The following is a 20,852-nucleotide window of genomic DNA, read 5'->3' on the forward strand; positions in this document are numbered from 1 at the left end:
TCAGCAGGCCAGTGGTAACATAACTCGAGGCCACCTGGGGGTAGAAATGGATGGGGGTAGTAGGGTGTAAAATGATCAAATGAAAATTAGCACAATAAAACAAGGGTGAGTGCAGCTTTCTAACATTTTCAAGCAGTGTGAGCTACTTATCTTACGACGGAGCTTTAGGGCCATGTTAAGAAAAAAAAATTACATTGGCACGCTGAGAAAAAATAAATTAAAGCCATAAAATTACAAGAATAAAGCCGTCATAATTATGAGAATAATGTTGAATAAAGTCTTAATATTACGAGAATAAAGTAGTACGAGTCTTTTTGCAGCTCTTGTGGTTTTTTTTTCCCACGAGTCGGATCAACGACGCGATCCATCAATCCGGTAGGTGTGTCAGCAAATGACCAATCCAAAGCTAAATGAGTCATATTATCTGAACTCCAACACGATAAAGCAGGGTTTACCACATTTTAACTGTGGTAAAATTAACAATGTTGAGCGTCCTGTTAAGTTATACTTTGGTATTGGTTTTACAAATAAGGAGATAGTTAACCTGGTAGCACATCAGCGTCAGATCAGTATCAGGACTTTGAACCTGCTTACAGTACGGTGGTACCTCTGATGGACTGCAGCACAGCTCTCTGCAGGCAAGGAGCATTTAGCTTCAGATTGCTGACACGCCTACTGGATTGATTGACAGGTCGTGTTGTGGATCAGACTCGTGGAAAAAAAATAAAATAAACAAGAGCTGTAAAAAACAAAAAGTCTTGTATGACTTTATTCTCCTAATATTGACTTTATTCTCCTAATATTGACTTTATTCGACTTTATTCTCGTAATACTACGACTTTATTCTCAGAATTGTGTGGATTTAAATTTTTTTTCTTAGCGTAGCAATGTGGTTTTTTTTTTATTAGCGTGGCCCTAAAGCTCCGTCATATTATCCAGAGGTTCTGACCACTGGCATCCCATTTAAGGGAGTGGAAGCAAGACTTCTTGTATGGCTACCAAAAATTCACAGACCCTGTTTTTTGCGCTGATGTCCCAAATTGACTGACCATGACAGAATTAAGGCAAATACATACATAAACACACACAAGTTGAAGACACAAGGTGGAAAAAATTAAGCTTTTTTTCCTTCTCCAAGATCTCAAGCAGGGCTTGAGCGCAATCCCCCAATTACACCAGCTTTTCATCCAGCTCATTTCGGCCAGACAAATCATAATTAGGTCTGAAAGAGTCTATTAGAATAGTCATTTTTAACGGGGCTCTTGGGTGGGGTTTCATAATTATAAACTCTCCATTTTCTAGCTACACTTCTTTCTTCCCCTAACCAGAACTGAAACAATGAGGGCAAATTAAATAGTCAATCAGGTCGATTTAGCCACCATGGGAACATGAGGAGTGATGGCTTACAGGAGTGCTGCATGTTCGAACAGGAAGCATGAACACACTCTTGAAGCTAGTGGAGAAAGTGAGACCATTGCAGGCAAAGAAAGTCACGGTTACATTGGAAACCTGACAAAAAATGTGACAAACAGGAATAAAATTACGGAAAATTCATTCTTTATTGTCACCAAGAAATCAGATTGTGGAGCTGAAGAAAAAGCAGCAAAACTCAGTGCTGCGGTACAAAAACTCAGTGACTGGTGACAAAATCATCACAAGTGTACACAAACACACAGCTTTCCAGGAGCTAATCTCAAAATCTTTACATAGAAAAAGCACACACAGGTGAAAATGTGCTTCCAGTCAGGCTAAATCATCAAATCATAAAAAAAAAAAAGTCTACAAATCAAACTTTTACTACAAGGTTCAAGGTTCCACATTTCTCAGTACTGACTGTTTTTTTTTCCCTTTGGTGTGAAAAGTTCACATTTACACGTGTAATCGCATCATAGGAATCGGAGGTCTTTGGTTCACTAGGTCAGTGCTGGGAGGTTATGTAAGCAGAGCAGTAGGATTGGCCTCGCTGAACTCGAGAGGCACCACTTCAGGGTTAGCAGGCAGAGGAGAAGGCATAAAATGGGCAATGAGGTAAACACACACACAACAGGAGGACACAAACACTGTATACAGGAAGAAAATAAAACCACCACTCACTGAAGGCAGTTTTATGTAAAAAAAAAAAAAAAAAAGATTATAGGTGTGTGTTCAATTAAGTTAACTTACTTTCTAATATAATTTGTGTATGTTCATTACTGGGAACAAATTATTAGCTTTTGTTGAATAAATTGAATTAAACGATCCTGAATCTCGACAATCATCCATTTTTAATCGGTAGTGCCTATTTAAACTCAGTGCTGCCCCCTTCCTGGAGTCAGGAGCATTACGGTCTGTTTCACCCCAGGCCAAAAGGGCCAGAGGCAGACTGTCTGGCTGCTACTCAAATGGCTTTCTCCACCGATATAAACAGCCCAACTCCAGGCCTGGACCACACAAACACAATCCTGAGAGCACAGGAGAGGACTCAGCTTCGCAGTTTGTGTGCAAGGATGTGTGTTAGCACAAAAAAGAGAGATGAATAGTGAGGTAAATGCTGAAAATAAGCCTCAAACAGTGCGAGTAGTGATCATGTATGATGTGCTTCCTTTCATAAAGTAGATTTTATTTATTACAGTTACCTCCATATTGCATCAGAGTTATGAGGCCCGGTTACCTCCCTGGTGGAATAAAATTCACATTTTTCCTCCCATCTGATAATTATAGCATCACCACTAAAATTACCTGGTGGGATAAATTGTTAAATATTCTCATTTACAAGCTCAGGTTAAATATTAAGATAAATGTGCAGCCAGATGAAAAAGCTATAGAGCTAGTTCAAATGTTCTGCTTTTAAAACTTTTTTGTGCCCATATCACTTCTAATCTTATACTCGCTTTTATGCAGCTGTCAGAATGAGTGATGGATAGAAGCCTTCGGGGTGAACGGTGTAATGTTTACCAGATAAGGTAAGCAAACATTGCAGTGGATGAATGCAGTGGGGGAGGGGGTGTTTACACACTGAATGTTTGACCCGGGTCAAATCCCAGAAATTACCACTGATAGGGTTTTAGGCTAGAAAATGTCTCATGCATTTTTCTATTAAAAAAAAAAAAAAGTTAGAATCAGCTAAACATTTTTCTAAAGATTGCAGCTTTCATAATGTGTTTGGCAATTTTAAAGGAGACATTTTGGTGGCAAGTACGAAGGTGGATAAGATGTAGTCTGATCAGCGACGTGAATCAAAATCTTAAAGGGGACTACGGGTTTCTATGGAAAATCAAAGATCTACGTCTCTTTGAAACGATTAAAAGACAACAGATGTTCTTGTGTGCTGTGTCTCCCCATGTCCTGGATGCTGAGCATAGACAGACGCGTGCAATCATGCACAGACATGATGATGGGAGGCACCGCAAAAAAATAAATAAACACGCACAAGAGATAAGCAGAACAAACATCAGCGGTTTGAGTCGATTTGCACCCACACACATCCTTGAACACACACACATACTCAGAGACAACCTCAAGGGCTCTGCTGACATTCTCCCATGTCCCTTTTCTTGGTAAGTGCCCCTTCATATGGGTCACATATAAGAGGCCAGGGAAAAACAGCAAAAGAACCCCCAGAAAAGGAAAATGTCACTCTTTTAGCATGAACCAAACCCACATATATAGGTGCTGGTCATAAAATTAGAACATCATGAAAAAGTTGATTTACTTCAGTAATTCCATTCAAAAAGTGAAACTCGTATATTATATTCATTCATTACCGACTGCTGTGGCTGAGTGGTTAGAGCAGTCGTCCTCCAATGCAAGAGTTGGGGGTTCGAATCCAACAGCAGTCACTTGCCGAAGTGTCCCTGGGAAAGACACTGAACCCCTCATTGCCTCTGATGTGTGTCCCATCGATGTATGAATGTGATAAAGCACTGGTTAGTCTCTTTAGAATGATTTGTTCAATTAGCTTTGTAGAGATCTAGTAGAGTGCTGTATGAATGGGTAAATGAGGACACCGATCATAGTGTAAAGCGCTTTGAGTGTCTCTATAAGATGGAAAGGCGCTATACAAGTACAGTCCATTTACCATTTACAATTACACACAGACTGATATATTTCAAATGTTTATTTCTTTAAATGTTGATGATTATAACTGACAATTAATGAAAACCCCAAATTCAGTATCTCAGAAAATTAGAATATTACTCAAGACCAATAAAAAATTATTTTTAGAAATGTTGGCCAACTGAAACATATGAACATGAAAAGTATGAGCATGTACAGCACTCAATACTTAGTTGGGGCTTCTTTTGCCTGGCTTACTGCAGCAATGCGGCGTGGCATGGAGTCGATCAGTCTGTGGCACTGCTCAGGTGTTATGAGAGCCCAGGTTGCTCTGATAGTGGCCTTCAGCTCTTCTGAATTGTTGGGTCTGGTGTATCACATCTTCCTCTTCACAATACCCCATAGATTTTCTATGGGGTTAAAGTCAGGGAAGTTTGCTGGCCAATAAAGAACAGGGATATCATGGTCCTTAAACCAGGTACTGGTAACTTTGGCACTGTGTGCAGGTGCCAAGTCCTGTTGGGAAATGACATCTGCATCTCCATAAAGTTGGTCAGCAGCAGGAAGCATGAAGTGCTCCAAAACTTCCTGGTAGATGTCTGTGTTGACCTTGGACCTCAGAAAACACAATGGACCAACACCAGCAGATGGCATGGCACCCCAAACCATCACCGACTGTGGAAACTTGACACTGGACCTCAAGCAACGTGGATTCTGTGCCTCTCCTCTCTTCCTCCAGACTCTGGGACCTTGATTTCCAAAGAAAATGCTAAATATACTTTCATCAGAGAACATGACTTTGGATCACTCAGCAGCAGTCCCAGGCGAGACGTTTCTGACGCCGTCTCTTGTTCAAGAGTGACTTGACACAAGGAATGCGACAGCTGAACCCCTTGTCTTGCATATGTCTGTGTGTGGTGGTTCTTGAAGCACCGACTCCAGTTGTAGTCCACTTTTTGTGACTCTCCCTCACATTTTGTCTATTTTGTATAGATTACATTGTCTATTTTCTTATGGCATCATATCTTTATTGCAATTTCATGTTGTGTTGTGTGTTACATAGGTGATGTTCATATTATTCTCTGCTCTTTGTTTTGTGGGATGTTTCTTGTTCTTACATGCCTTAGGACAACAGATGAAAATTAGCCGTTATGCTAACTCCGGCATATTTACATTGATGCTTACCGCTGACATGTTGATTAATATGCATTGTCCTAATTTAAATGGAAAAAAAATTTGGAATGGGTTTTGTTTCACAATCCTTTCCAGGGTGCAGTTATCCCTATTTGTACACTTTTTTCTACCACATCTTTTTCTTCCCTTCCCCTCTGTATTAATGTGCTTGGACACAGACTCTGAACAGACAGCCTCTTTAGCAATGAACTTTTGTGTCTTGCCCTCCTTGTGCAAGGTGTCAGTGGTCGTCTTTTGGACAAGTGTCAAGTCATCAGCCTTCTCCATGATTGTGTAGCCTACAGAACTAGACTGGGAGACTATTTAAAGGCCTTTGCAAGTGTTTTGAGTTAATTAGCTGATTAGAGTGTGGCACCAGGTGTCTTCAATATTGAACCTGTTCACAATATTCTAATTTTCTGAGATACTGAATTTGGGGTTTTCATTAGTTGTCAGTTATAATCCTCAACATTAAAAGACAAACATTTGAAATATATCAGTCTGTTTGTAATGAATGAATATAACATAAGTTTCACTTTTTGAATGGAATTACTGAAATAAATCAACATTGTCATGATATTTTAATTTTATGACCAACACCTGTACATGCACAAAAAGCTCAAGAGTGTCTATGCATATTGAGCAATAAAAGTTTGAATAAGTGTTAGCCTAACAGCTTATCCCAAAAATGTGTACTAGTAGCACCGATCTTGCAAAGCCAGACAAGAAATCAAATAGAAATCACAAATCCTAAACTTACATATTAAGAAGGAAATCTGAGTCTGACCAATCACTTGAAACATCTTACCTTCTTTATATATATATAAAAGGGTTCAGTCAGTTTTAGCAACCTCCAATTATCTGTTCACATATGAGCTCTTTGAGGTGAAAATGACACACCAGAAATGGGAGAATTTTTCTCAAAATAGAAACTAGTGGGCAAATGTAAATGCTTTGTTGAGTACCGATACTTTTTTGTGTAAACTGATCTGAAGCAAGGGTCTTATCTTCCAACAGTATTAATTCTGGCAACAACAAAAAAGTGGCTGCGAAACTGAAAAAAGAATAATATTAAGAAGCCAAAGAAAAGTCACAGGAAAATTGTGCCCAATTATTTACTTTATTTTATTTTTTCGGTTTGTCTATGGGGGAGCACTACCAAACTAAAAATGCTGTAAAACAATCGTAACAATTAAATAAATTATTCCCATTGAGTTTAAATCACTGGAAAATGTAAACTGCATACTGGCAGTAAGGAGACTCTTTTTCAACTACTTTGCTTTTTTTTTTATGCTACTAGGTAGATTTCAAACTTGGTGGAAAATAAAATCTGTTCTATAATCAATAAAATGTTTATTACTATGTAAAATATCTTAAGGGAACTGTTAAGTCACAATATATCAAACTTGAACAATATATTCTGTAGTCATTCAGAGTTTATGCAGAAAATAAAATAAAAGGGCCAAATAAAATAAAAGGCTGTGATATAAAGTGAGTACATGAAGATGCACGGGAACAACTTTTTGCAGCAGCCGGGCAGTCCACTGACTAACTCTGGCCAACAGAGCATAAATTACAAGTAATACAAGACCTTCATTAACTCAGATGGGGCAAAAAGAACAGGACTTTAGTTACCATCACTGTCTGGATGGGTCCAGGTTACTCTGAAGAACTGACATTGACTTGATATGGGTGAATGATAGTTTTGGTGTCAAACATTTTTCCAGTTAAATCCACTCTCAACAAACAATTCCGCTGCATGAAAAAGTAGAGTGACACACACACACACATAAAAAACTAATTCAGCTGCTAATGGCTCTGCCGTGGCTTTTACAGTTCATTTCACATTGAATGTGTGACATAGTGTCGATGAACCTGTGTAGTGTTTGTAGAGAGGGGTGTTGCGACTGTGTGAGTACTCGTGTACGAACAGCTGCTGTAGTGGAGGGTGACAGGCATGGTGTTAAAGAGACAGACAGTTGCTGAAAAGTAGGAGGGGGATATGTGTAAGCTGATGAAATGCGGGATAATCTTAGCCCTGGGCGAGCATGCAGCTATTCGCAGTATGTGTATGGATTTGTGTGTGTGTGCCTGTGTGCATTTGGGTGGGTGGAAGGTGATCATAATCAGACTTTGCAAATCTTATTATCACATATGAGCTGCTTATGCATCCATCTTTGTGTGCAAATAGCCAGCCAAGTGTTGTCAAGTCTCAGATGTAATGTGCAGTTAGTTTCCAGTAAAGACCTGTATCTTGGATCCAGATGAAATATTAGAACAAGCTGCATCTGCAGCTTTCTTGTTAAACAACATTCTTCCTGCTCCTCTGCAGGGTGTGGGTGTGCATGTGATCCTGCGCTCTTACCTCTGAGGCAGAGGAAGGTGAGAAAGTCTTCTGTCTTGGGCTTGCGCCTGGACAGGTCCTGAATGAAGGACGACAGGGACGATGAGGAGAGCGATGAGAGGGATGAAGATGGCACCGCGGCCAGGCCGGCATTCAGGCTGCTCGTGTCGGCCACTTTGATGGGCGTAGTGCTGGGAGAGTTGGGCTGCGACTGGGCAAACTTCCTTTGAGCCTGGAGTCGAGGCCTGCGGAGGAGAAAACGAGCTGAATAGTCTGTATGCACGGAAATTAAAACCCACTCACACAGAGACATTAACAGTTCACTGGGTTCAGTTTTACAGTAGTTGATGTGACGTCTTTATGCAGCTGAGCAAAATAACCATGCTGCACTTGTTCACACCTGCATACCAACTTTTTTACTACTGTGACACTAAAGCGAAAAACTCCTAATTAACCTCAAGCGAGTACTGATTGTGCACACACATCTGCTCATCAGAATGAAGTTCATCATGATCACTTGATGTGCAGCCGCTCACCAGCTGACATGAACCAAGTGTCTGATTTTAACAGACAGAAAATTATATATGCAAACTCACAAAAAAGATAAATGGACTGTACTTATAAAGTGGCCTTCTTTCTAGTCAAGATACTCAATGCGGTTTGCAACACAACCTGTGCCCTCATTTACGCCTTCATACAGCACTCTATTACATCTCTACAAAGCTAATCTGAATCTGTAGAGACAGTGCTTTATCACATTCATACACGATGGGACACACATCGGAGGCAATGAGGGGTGCAGTGTTTTGCACAGGGACACTTCAACATACAACTACTTGTGGAATCGAACCCCCAAATCTCCCATTGGAGGATGACTGCTCTATGAACCAGTTTTTCTGCATCGTTTTTAGAGGTTTCTAATTTTAGTTATATTACGCAGGTGGAAGAAGGAGGTTCTAGTAACATTTTTAATGTGGGGGATAAAAGACATGTCCTGATCAAAAATAACACCAAGATTTTTAACATTAAAGCTGGAGGCCAGATTAATGCCATCCAAGGAGGGCAAAAAACTGAACAACGTATTCCTAAGATGCTCAGTCACAAAAACGAAAACCTCAGCCTTGTCTGTGTTCAAAAGCAAAAAATTTAGGGTCATCCAGGTTTTTATGTCTTAAGACATGTTTGTAGACCAAGCAACTGATTGGATTCATTGGGTTTCATGGACAAATATAACTGTGTATCATCAACATAACAATGAAAATTTATCCCATGCTGCTTAATAACTTTACCCAATGAAAGCATATATAAGGTAAAGCGTATTGGTCCAAGCACTGAACCCTGAGGAACTCCATGACTAACTTTGGTGTATGAAGAAGATTCATTATTTACATTTACAAATTGGAATGACTTCTGTTGTGACTTGGCGCTATATAAATAAACTGAAATAAATTGAATTAACCACTCAGCCACAGCTGCCCCAAAGAAGCTTTCCCCCAAGAAAGACATGCCAGTTCACCTTTTATTGTTGCTTTGCACAAAACTTAGCTTTGAGGCAGTCTATCATAAGTCAACAACCACACACAGCACTGTGGTCTATATATTGCCAGCGTCTTGATATTTTCATTCCTTATTGTAGCGCAATAGTTTTTTCCCTTCCTACCCTTTTATTCTCGTCTTTCTGCCTCAACATTGTGTTTGCTCTTCTATGTGGAGCTTAAAGCCTTTGAGATGGTCTTTTTCCTTCTCTTTATGTCACAGCATGTGTCAGTGGAGGCAAGCGTGAGAGCAGAATACCGAAGTAGTGTGGACTTGTCACACTGCCTTCTTCAGACAAAGCAGAAAACACACCTGGGTGTGGACACTTTTTCCACACACAAACTACAGAAAGTGCCAGACCATCAGGGGCCACATGAACCAGCGAGCAGCCTCAATCGATTAGTGCTGCTTTATGCATGTGTGTGAGAGCTTGAGCTGCTACGCTTTAAGAGTTGAGGAGTAGTGATGGAAGGAATATGATATCCTGGTGTTATTTGTCAATTCGCTGCGGAGCGGAGCGAGGTAAGGGGAGATAGGATCACGTCTGGAGAACACTCGCAGCGCATTTGGCGCAGCCGCTGGGAGGTTCAGAGCTCCGATTACACTCCAATCAGAGAACGGTGCCAAGTTAAAACGTGTCCATTTCCTGCCCTGACATGGACCCAATATGTGAGAAATTGAGAAATGATTGGTCAAATGTAGCTTGAGCCTTACATTTTGAGGCAAGGCAATTGTTTGTACTGTGTTTACCATCAAACACTTGATATCTGATGGTAAAATAAACAATAAACAATAAAAGTAATAACAATAAAAGTTTGATTTTAGAAGAAGAAATCTGGTTCAAAAACAAATTACATTAAATCAAGCCATTATTCTATTGTTCGTAATAAAATATTGTTTTATACATACATAAAATAAGAACTTTGTCTGTTCTAACTAAAGTGATACAGTATCTAGCCGTAACTGATGTTATTGACCACAAACAACTAAAGTAGGTACAAAGCATACACAATCTTTTCAAAAGGCAAAACAACACAACGAGACAGATGACGTTGATTTACACACAACTGTGACCAGACAAAAAATGAACAAGTGGGATGGCAGGCAGCTGGTAGGTTCAGAAGTTCAGCCAAAAGAGGAGAGAAGGTCATGCCCAGAAAGAGCAGATCTGTTATTTTATACTCCAAACTGTTTAAATTAATGATACAAGTATAAAGGATAATAAAGTGAGACGAACAGTGCACAATAAAGGTGAAGTCAGTCACTAGAAACAGAGTTTTTACTTGGAAATGCAGCGATGAAAAAGTAGCATGGTTACGGAAGAGGAGTGCAATGAACAGAGAGAAAGGAGAGCTGCAGGAGGGAAGTGATGCATAGAGGGGAATTTGGAAGCACGGAGGTTTGTGTGACTGGATATATGGGAATAATTAGAAAATGTAAAATAAAAATGAATATGAAGGAGCAGGAAATGGACAGCAAAAGAATTGCACACATTACATAAAATATTTTGATGTAAAGTTCAGTCTACTTTGAGTGGAAAGTAGGCAAATAGGAAAAAAATATACAAAACAAGCAGTGGAATTGTTTATTCTGTCGTGCTTAAATGTATTAATGCTGTTCTATTTTGTATTCAAATTTGTAAACTGAAATCAGAAATTGTGGATTTGACTTTATAAATAAAACCAGAGTATTTTTGTTTAAGAACCCAAACAAAAACAAAGGAGTTAAAGGGGTGATGCACTTCCAGACAGTCCACAACAACTTATTTAGATGAGCCTCACGTTTTTCCTCTTGGCTGCTCCGTTACCAATTAACGAACAACAAAGATATGCTGAAGGGCTTTTCACAAAGTTTTACGCTGAAAATGCACGTAGGAAATTCTCCAGAACATGGACCGACTACTCTTCCTGAACATTTTTATATTCAGTGTCAGTTCTCAGCTCGTCTCCTGTTTAATGATATGCTAACGACGAGGACATGCCTAAAGAAAAAGGTAATAAAAAGGGATCTGCTTCGCTGATGATGTGATAATACGGGGGTCTGCGGAGAATATAAAAGCAGGAGATTAGATAAATAAAACAGTAGCGCCTCTTATTGCACAAACAGCAACTCCAGCAACAAATAATCATTTAAACAGTGACAGGTCTTGTTTAAAAAACAGAGTTCACTGGATTTAAAAAAAAGATGCATGTTAAAATCATTATTAGTGTGCCTGAAAATAATGGAACAAAACCACCTAATTAACACCCATTTCCTTTAAAATGATGTAATGTTCTGCCAATAAATCAATGCTGAATGCCTTCCTCGTTTGTAGCAGCAGTTCAGGAGACAATACAAGAATAACCAGGAAGAGTCCGAGTGAATATTGAGAAATCAGCATGGGAACAATTTGCTGTGACATGGCTGTTTAGTAAGAACTGCCACTACACTAAATGCTGGGTGTAACACAAGCCACTGATTTATCCCTCAGTGCGCTCCAATGAGCGCCGTGTGTTTGTGTGAGTGTGAGCATGTAGAGGTACGGGAACGCTCTGTTCCAAAGCATGAGCTATAGAATCCTCATGGAACGATGCCGCTGTAGGGAGGTGAAGCTTAAGGTAAAATTAAACTGAAAGCATTGATTAAAGGAGAAAGAGAAGAGAATCAGAGCGAAGTGGCAGGGGAAATAGAGGAAACTGAGATTCAATACCGGGGAAGAAGAAAAAAATTACAGATTACAGCAGGATGTCCCCATTTATCCCTTTCTAATCCACCCATCACCCATCTTTTCCTGTCCCATCCTCCTTTCCATCAGTGTTTCATCTTAAAGAACAACTCGAAGTCCAATATCAAACAATCCCATCAAAGAAAATGAGAAAATAAAACTCAAAGAGGGTTTTTTTTTGTGATACTGCGATGAAAGATAAGGAGAAAGTTGTGATAAAGTGTGTGCAGCTTCCCCAGATCACATCCTGTCTATCAAACTGTGCAACTTCCTGCTCCATTCTTCTGTCTGCACGTCATCAACACCTTTAGGGATAACCATTTTCATTAGAACAGTAAAGACAATGCCCCGAAGTTCCAGGGATGTTGATTAGTGACATCTGTATTTGTGGGGAGCTTCCCAAAACTAAATTTATGCAGCATGTCCTTTATCTTCAGTGTGGGAAAGAAGCAGTACAAGCAAAGCTAAAGCATCCATGAACTGCTTTTCTGTCCACCAAAGCACATCAGCAGGGTGCAGGAAACTTGATGACTAAGCACATACATTTGTTTTTATAGAGCTAACAAAACTTGATTTATTAAGCTGCATAATAACTTGACTCTGCTTTAAAATGATAGAAACGGAGTCAAAGAAATGCCAATTAAGCAGGACTGATTGCTTATAGAACAAGCTGTGGATTCTGGATATCAGCAGTCTCACTATAGAAGCAGAGAATGCTCTATTCACACAAGGAGAACTGTTGGTCAGGCTACTGTATTTTTCGCTGTATAAGTCAGGTCTCTCTTGTAAATGAGTCCTCGAGGCTCAATGGGATTTACCTGTATAAATAAAGGTTGATTGATAAGTTGCACCTTTTGCATGCATTTGCGAGTTCTGCGACTTGTACACTGAAACGACTAATATACACTTTTGCCCATATTTGTAACCCAATTTTTGGCTGAGATCTGACTATTTCATTCATTCTTGACATGGAAAATAATGAACAATACCATTTCCATTTTCAGCCGCTAGAGGGCCTTCGAGTAATATGGCAAGCCAAGTGTCTCATTAATAGGTAAAAGTGGCTATTAATGAGATACTTGGCTTGCCATACCAAGCCACCTTCGTCTCGCTCCGGAACTCCTGGAGCAAACGTCAAATCAACTGCATTTCACGGCCCAGGTGAAATGCAGTTGATTGACCATTAAAGTGCATTGATTAAGGAAAAGTTAAACTGGGACACACCTTTGCTATAATTTCGAGCAAACAAATAAATGTTTTTAAGAGTTAATCTTGTTAAATTCTTGATAAAGTCCTCCGATGCACGCTCCCGCGGCCACCATTTGGCAGCCAATCGATATTTGGCACAACACCGGCCCACGTTTCCGAGTGGTCAGCGGTGACGCATAATAGATGTGACTTCTACAGCTAAGCGACTCATTTATGTTTTTTCCACTTTAGACATATTTGGACTGATGCGACCTATACATCGGTGTGACGTGTATGGCGAAAGGACGGTACTACTTCTTGTGCCAGCAGAAACACTCAATTTACCGTCCTAATAACATGACTAAAAGATTAGTTAATATTTTTTAATAATCTGGTGCATCATTTCCAGGACAAACTTTTGTTTTTCCATCCTTTAAAGTATAACAGTAAAGCTTACGGGACTGAATAAAGTGTTCAATGAGCTAAGTGGAACGGCTAAACCCTTTAAAAGACACGTTTCTGTGGACCTGAGGTCACACGTACTGTACACGGAGTCCCATGTAGTCACATCTGCGGTCCTCTGCAGCCGAGCACTGGCTGTTATGTGACAGCCTGTGTGGTTTGGTTTCAGACCTTTGCTGTACCACTGAAACCAGATATTTGGACAAGGCTGGCAACTGGAACATGAGCTCTTGTCCTCGTGTGAAATTGTGCACTTTTAAGGAACTCTCAATACAGTCAAGTTACTTAAATACAAGTGGTCGCCAGAGGGATGCAGAAATAGCACAGTTATATTGCACTATTAATTTTGAGCAATACAGAATGACAAGAAAAACATGAGTAATTTATACAATAAGAATATTGAAGAACGTTATAATAGGTTATACATATAATAAAATGCACGCCATGTCAGTAGCTACCTGACTTATTAAAGTTTTACAAAAAAATGCAAAGCCTGTTAATGAAACAGTCTTAAGTCTCTGTCCAATGTCTGATAGATGATCAGCACTAGGCTGAGCTCCAGTCAGGCTTTGTACTCCCTCCCATGATAAAGGTTATGGTTTGAAGAGAAGAGCGCTGATCCAGGAACTGTACCTCAGGGCTTTATTAATTGGCTCCAGATGGCCCACATGCTCCTGATAAAATGCTACTTCACTTCAGCTGTGGAAGCATGTGTGTGAGGTTTTGCTAGGATCCATTTAGTCTCCAGCAGAGCTTTGGAAACATGCATGTTTATAAAGGTGGTTGAAATTGGGAATACTACCTTGAAAGCCTGCTTTGACCAGTTTTCACAAGCCTGGAAAACATTTTGTTCAAAAGCCAATTCCTAAAAAAAAAGCCAAATGAATGATGATTGTTCAGAGTAAACAGTTTTAAGTGTGTTTATTGCTTTTCTGTCTCCATGGATTAGAAAGAAAGATGGAACTGCAGCAACTGACCCTTGAACTCTGCGACCATCACACACGTTCAAAGCCCACCCATAGACCCAGGCCACATAGACATTAAGCATGTGGCCCACTAGACATAAATAAACATTCATTAGACCGCAAGTCCAGCCTGCCAAAAGAAAAAAATAATAAAAATACTAACCGTTTTACAAAATGAGCGCGCGCACAAAAGTTGACCAGGACAGGGTGTAATAAAAACACGGTCATTTGTATTTTGGGTCAGGGTTCAAGCAAGGTAAATGCACGAGTGTGATACTACATAGAAAGATTATTATAAACTTTAAATCACGGGTGTCCAAAGTGTGGCCCGAGGGCCATTTGCGGCCCTTGGAGTGATTTTGTGCGGCCCACAACTGCAGTGGTATCATTTTGGCCAGCAGGCTTAAGAGGTCGATGCAGACTTTCTGTAAATTAGTTGGCAATCTTTTTTATAAAATGTTCATGTTTAACATCAAAACAGATGAAAAACAATCTTCTCAAAGTGAGCAATATGAAGCAAAATACAAACCTTTGGCTATAACCTTTTTATTTTCACTTCATGGTACAAAGCACCTCAAACCTTTACTGATTTCTACCAGAAAGGAGATTTTTGGCTAATGGTTCATAAAAATTGGCTAAATGTTGCAGTTGATAAAATAATCCAGAGGGAAATTTGACATTTTAAATTATTATAATGTGGTACCATCTACATACGAGTTGATCAATTTTATCAAACCTTCTAGGAATCTGTTGTAGCGACTGACAGCTGGATGATTTTCAGAACTTCCATCAGTCTTTTGGGACGTCCATGGTCTAAAAGGCTGATTGACCCCTTTTTAAAAGGATACTTTCTCAAATTACACTTTTGTTGCTGAGAACAAACTAAAATGAACTTTCAAACACAAGAAAACAACACAGACCCAACACATCAAATAAATCAAATCCTTTTTAATAAATAATATAAGCTCAGTGTTATGAGGCTTTAAATGTTCTGGATCTACAACAATTTACAACTATTTCTCCACCAAAATGAGTCAACTTTTGTCCTTTCTCCAAAATACTGTTCACGTTGAGACTTATTTTTGTGGCCCATGACTAGTCCTTTCATCTGGATAGTTTTGGCCCACATATGAAAATGTTTGGACATCCCTGCTTTGAATTATATAAAAAAAAATTGTAGATAAAATAAATCCTTTCTGTATGCTTAAATGTATATACTAACATGCACCATGGCAGAGTAAAAGAGTCAAAGAAACAAAGACCTTCGTAAACCCCTACAGAAAAAGTCCAAACAGTACGGTATTGTCTAAATAAAGGCTGAATGAATTAATTAATTTACTTGTGTCATAAGTTCCTACAAGGTTTTAAAAGCAGAGACGTCTGACATAAAACACAAAGCGTGTTTGTAATTATTTAAAAGCCGAGTTCACCAGCCTTTCAGTTTCCCCTTTACATCTATTCCTAGATATGTGGCGAGTGTAGAACAGCACCTGAATCCTTATAAAACACATTAGCTCTCTGTGAAGTAAATGCTGTTTTTGTGTTTATTTTCCATAAACCCTTTATATTCATGTATCCATTAGGTGCTGCTAGTAAAGCTAGGTGTTTGTGCCACATATACTTTTCCTCACAATACCATCCAAAGCAAATCAATAGACATAGTAAGGCTCTTATTTGTGCTAAAACACACTCATACCATGTGTATATGTGCCTACAAGACTGCATGTACATGCACATAATCCCTCATAAACGGAAACGGTGATTATGCTTTACTGACAAGAGTCATTGGTTATGCTAGACAAGAGAGTGTGCGTGAGTGTGTTTCTCTCTGCACGTGTACGCACTTGGCATTCATAACGCAGAAACAAAACAAGCGGCGGCAGCTGAGTGTGTGTCTTGGCACAGACAACAGAGGGAACAGATTCAAAGAGAGCCCAAAAGCGGGGTTCAATAAAGTGAAGGGTGAAAAAGACAGAGACACAGAAAGAAAAGAACCAGAGAAAGGAGTGAGAGAACAATGAAGGAAAAGTGGAGCACTCCACTCGCGATCCACACTTTTGCAGTGTCTCAGAAGTTTGCACTGGTTGCTTAACAAGTAAACGGCAGAACAGCAAGTCAACGAGGGGGTTCTGTTTAGGGAAGATCAATATAGTTGTGCTCATAACTTTGTGAAAATTTGTTTTTAGTTAGAAAATGCCAACATGAAAAGTGAAAACTCATTGGAAAATACTCATGAAATGACTGAATGGATCATCTGTCCAAAACTATACAGTAGTCCCTCGCTACTTCGCGGTTCGTTTATTACGGACTCGCTCTATCGCGGTTTTTCAAAATAAGAGTGGACATGACACACATTTGGCTGATTGATGGATGAGCCGCATGATCGGCATGAAATTTTTATTTAAAATAAACTGTTTTAAATTATTTAGCACCTGCTGCATCTTTGTGCAGCCCACAGCTGCAGAAAAAGCTTCCTCCTGCAGCTGATCAGCTGATCTCTATGCAAAGTGAGAAGTGGGCGTGGCCAAGACCGGTTGCAGGTCTTGCGGGTCTGAGAGGAGGCGGAGAGCTAAAATCATGACATTCTGTGCTATTTTAGAGCGTTTACCATTTAGAAACATCCATCCATCCATCCATCCATTTTCTTCCGCTTATCTGGGGTCGGGTCGCGGGGGTAGCAGCCTAAGTAGGGAGGCCCAGACTTCCCTCTCCCCAGCCACTTGGGCCAGCTCTTCCGGGGGAATCCCGAGGCGTTCCCAGGCCAGCCGAGAAACGTAGTCCCTCCAGCGTGTCCTGGGTCTTCCCCTGGGCCTCCTTCCGGTGGGACGTGTCCGGAACACCTCACCAGGGAGGCGTCCAGAAGGCATCCTAAACAGATGCCTAAGCCACCTCAACTGGCTCCTCTCGATGTGGAGAAGCAGCGGCTCTACTCCGAGTCCCTCCCGGATGATCGAGCTTCTCACCCTGTCTCTAAGGGAGAGCCCAGACACCCTGCGGAGAAAACTCATTTCGGCCGCTTGTATCCGAGATCTCATTCTTTCGGTCACAACCCAAAGCTCGTGACACATTGTTTAGAATATTGCAAGAGTGTGGGGAGGGTTTAAAACACCTTAGTAAATACTAAAATAAACTACTACTTACTACTTGTACTATTCTTACTTCAGTTTTTCATTTATCGCCAGGCTTCAGGGTACGGATCCCCCGCAATAAACGAGGGATTACTGCATATATAAAAAAATAAACTAAGCAGAAGTGTAAAAACCCTAACACCACAGCTGGATGTCTAGAGTCATTGTTGATGGTCAGCACACCAAAAACAAATTTTTCTAATTACATGAATGTTTAAAAGTTCATAAAAATCAATCAGCTTCAAATGGTCAACATACTCAATAACATTTACAAAAAATAAAAACCCTGAAATGTTTTCATAATTTTGATAAAAAATAAAATAAAATCAACTTCAGTTTTGAAAAACGAGAAGAAAATCATGAAAAGGTAACAGGAACATAAGAAATATTAGTGACTCTGTTGCTTTTTAATATGCCAAGTGTGAAAACTGTGGTTTTTGGAGGAAAATACAGCTGACTCATCACATACTGCAGGAGTTAAATACATCAAACATCAATATCCAGTTTTAGAGTGATCATGTTCGGTGACAAATACAAATATTTAGCAACATAATTCTAATAATGAACAGCAAAAAGTGCTTGGTTGCAACTGGGTTAGTAAACCACGGCAAGAAAGTGCTGTGGTGCATGAGCCTGCACAGGGTCAAAGCTTGGCAGGGGAGCCTCATTTGGAGAGAGTGGTCATGCTGGTAAGAGAAGCCTACAACGAGCTGGCGTGTTTGACGGTATGCGCTGCCAGTCGTTCTACCGTCTCAGGAGCATGGGAAGGCAAACACAGAGTCGATCTCAAAGAGTTCTGAAGAGGGCCGCTTCCTGCCAAAAATCGCCTGCACCTGTCCTTCCGTCTCTCCTGCCCCACCCAGCATTTCTCTCCCAGTCTACACTTGATCCCTTCATCTTCTCCACACAAACTTCCTCCTTTTAACTCAGAGCTGGACTAAGCTATGCAACAGCTCCCCTCCTCTTCTGCTTTGTCCACCACTAAAAGCAAAACTTCCTGGCATCGTCACAATTGGTTCTGTTTAGGAACAGTGGAGAACGCACAATGCCAGGGCACTAGAGTCATCATTCATCTATCTACACACATGCATACACAAAAGCCTTTTTATATGCATGGGACACCGCAATCGACTGGCTCGACTTCATTCATTTGCATCAGACAGAAAGCCTTTCTTCATTCAGTCTCGCTGTTTTTATGTATTTATGTGAAGTAATAAAAGCCGCCAAACAGGCTGCCCTGTAAGTGAACTGGAATCATCACTGAGCATCACAAGAAAATAAATAAAACAGCTGAAAAGACTTTTTTTGTTTGTTTTTAAAGGTCTACATATATAAACAATGCTGTCATTTAAGCAACACATTTATTTCAGTACAATAATCTGACTGAAACCCTTTTCAAACCTTCACACCAATAAGCACCTTACCTCCATGTTTTGTGCATTCATTGGAAGAAAAGCCTTAATTTGAAGGGCCAAAGAGCTCTAACTCTTTGACATAGCTCTATACAGTGGGACTGGGAAATGCCAACTGCCCTATGTGAATTCATTCATCCTGTATAAATAAAAGGTTGAATGAATTCACATAGGGCAGTTGGCATTTCCCAGTCCTACTGTAAGAGTTAGAGCTCTTTGGCCCTTTAAACTAACACTTTTCAGTAGCACATGAAATGTGCACTTGCAAAAAAAATTGGAAAGTCTCTTCTCTGGTGAACATTTTTTATAATCACAATTACATTACATATTGGCATTTTGACCTATTTGTAATGAAAATTTGTTAAAGCTACTTTGTGACTTCACACAAAGGAGAAGGGTGTAGGACTAGGGGTGGAAAAACAGCAAAATGGAATTCAGCCTCTTTGAGTCTGTTCACTTTTGTTCTTACAAAAACGTTTTGAACACATTTCAGGTGATTCGACTACTTGTGGTCAGCTCCGACTAGGCCTGTCACAATAAATTCTTCTGGGCGATTAATTGTCTCAGAAATTATTGTGTTAAACGATGATATTGTTTGAAATTTGACAATAATTAGTAATTATTGTCAAATTTTAGAAGAAATGTTGGTAAATTTTTGTGTGTAGTACCTTTTTTTGACCACTGAATAGCAGTATAAGACTGTTTGAACCGAAGGATGGATAGTGAGAGAGCGAGCAGCGTGTCTCTTTAAGAAAAATGGGAGGGAGGCCCCTTGACGTGACATGGGCTGTCTCTCGTTCCTTTTTCGGTTCTCAAAATGGCGGAGGCTCGGTGTGGTTTGAGCTCTTTAGCATAGCATTTGTCACGCAAAGCTTTTAATAAAAAGTGTTTTTTTTTTAAATCAGTAAACAAGTTCTCAGCTTTTTTTTTTTTTTTTTTGCAGAGAAAAAAACTTTTTAGACGAAGGCACGAGTTTCAACCGTGAATTTTGAAGCTTCTACAAGACAGGTTTTTTTTCCTTAGGTCGGCCTGTTAGCTTAGCTTCTCAGCTTAGTGGCTTTTAATGATCCAAAAACATGATTTTGGATGGTGAAAACAGATTTTCAAGAGAAAAGAGAAAGGGAGGGGTCAGTGAAGAACATCGGAGTTGAACCTTTTGTCATCCAGTGTCTTCAGTAGAAAGAGAGACACGAAGAAACGATAAAGCCAATAAATGAAAATGAGGTTGATAATTTTAATTTATCATGTGATTAATTGATTTATTGTTTATCGTGACAGGCCTAGCTCTGACCACACGTCCCAAAATGTATCTCAAAGTGTTTTGTGATCAGAGTTAAGTTACCAGCCTTATTTAAAAATACACGCACAGCCACGTCACACAGAGGGCTGTCGGTGAGCAACAATGTGATATCAGCAGGTCTGCTAAAAATTCTGTACATTGGAGCTAAAATTATAAATTCACATTAACACGGTTCAGACTGGTTTTGTTGTTTCTTTGTTGTTTTTGTTTCTTTACCGAGTTCTCTCTTAATAGGCTAAAATATACCCAACAGACGGACTACAAGACACATAATGGAGAAAAACAATTATTAGTGACTACACAGAGTTGTGTCAACGCAAAGACTGAATATTTAAACCTGTAAAAATTCTACACAGCTGATTGGTGCTCTGTCAGCTGTGTTGCAGCTCTGCTGTGGACGTAACGTCAGCTCTTTGTTTAATTAGGTGAATTAATGCGACGTAACACTGTTGTTCTGCGACTGACCTACATTATAGCTTGCAGTTACCATAAAGAATCCAGCCAGCTTTAAAGCAATTAAAACAAACTTTAAACTAAAAAAACTCGCTACGCAACATCCTGTAATTTAATTTGAATAATAAAATCCAAACAAAAACATTTTTATT

General features: G+C 39.7%; 1 protein-coding gene across 1 annotated transcript in view; it reads right to left on the reverse strand.

Annotated features, from left to right (window-relative positions):
- The window catches only part of jarid2b (jumonji, AT rich interactive domain 2b), a 126,452-nt gene that overhangs the window by 29,426 nt on the left and 76,174 nt on the right, over nt 1–20,852 (reverse strand). Inside the window, exon 4 of the mRNA XM_037692788.1 lies at nt 7,574–7,797. Within this exon, the coding sequence (XP_037548716.1) occupies nt 7,574–7,797 (224 nt within the window). The remainder of the gene's footprint in view (nt 1–7,573; nt 7,798–20,852) is intronic.

This window comes from Nematolebias whitei, chromosome 19 (genome assembly GCF_014905685.2).
Source record: "Nematolebias whitei isolate Nwh7 chromosome 19, NemWhi1, whole genome shotgun sequence".
NCBI lineage: Eukaryota > Metazoa > Chordata > Actinopteri > Cyprinodontiformes > Rivulidae > Nematolebias > Nematolebias whitei.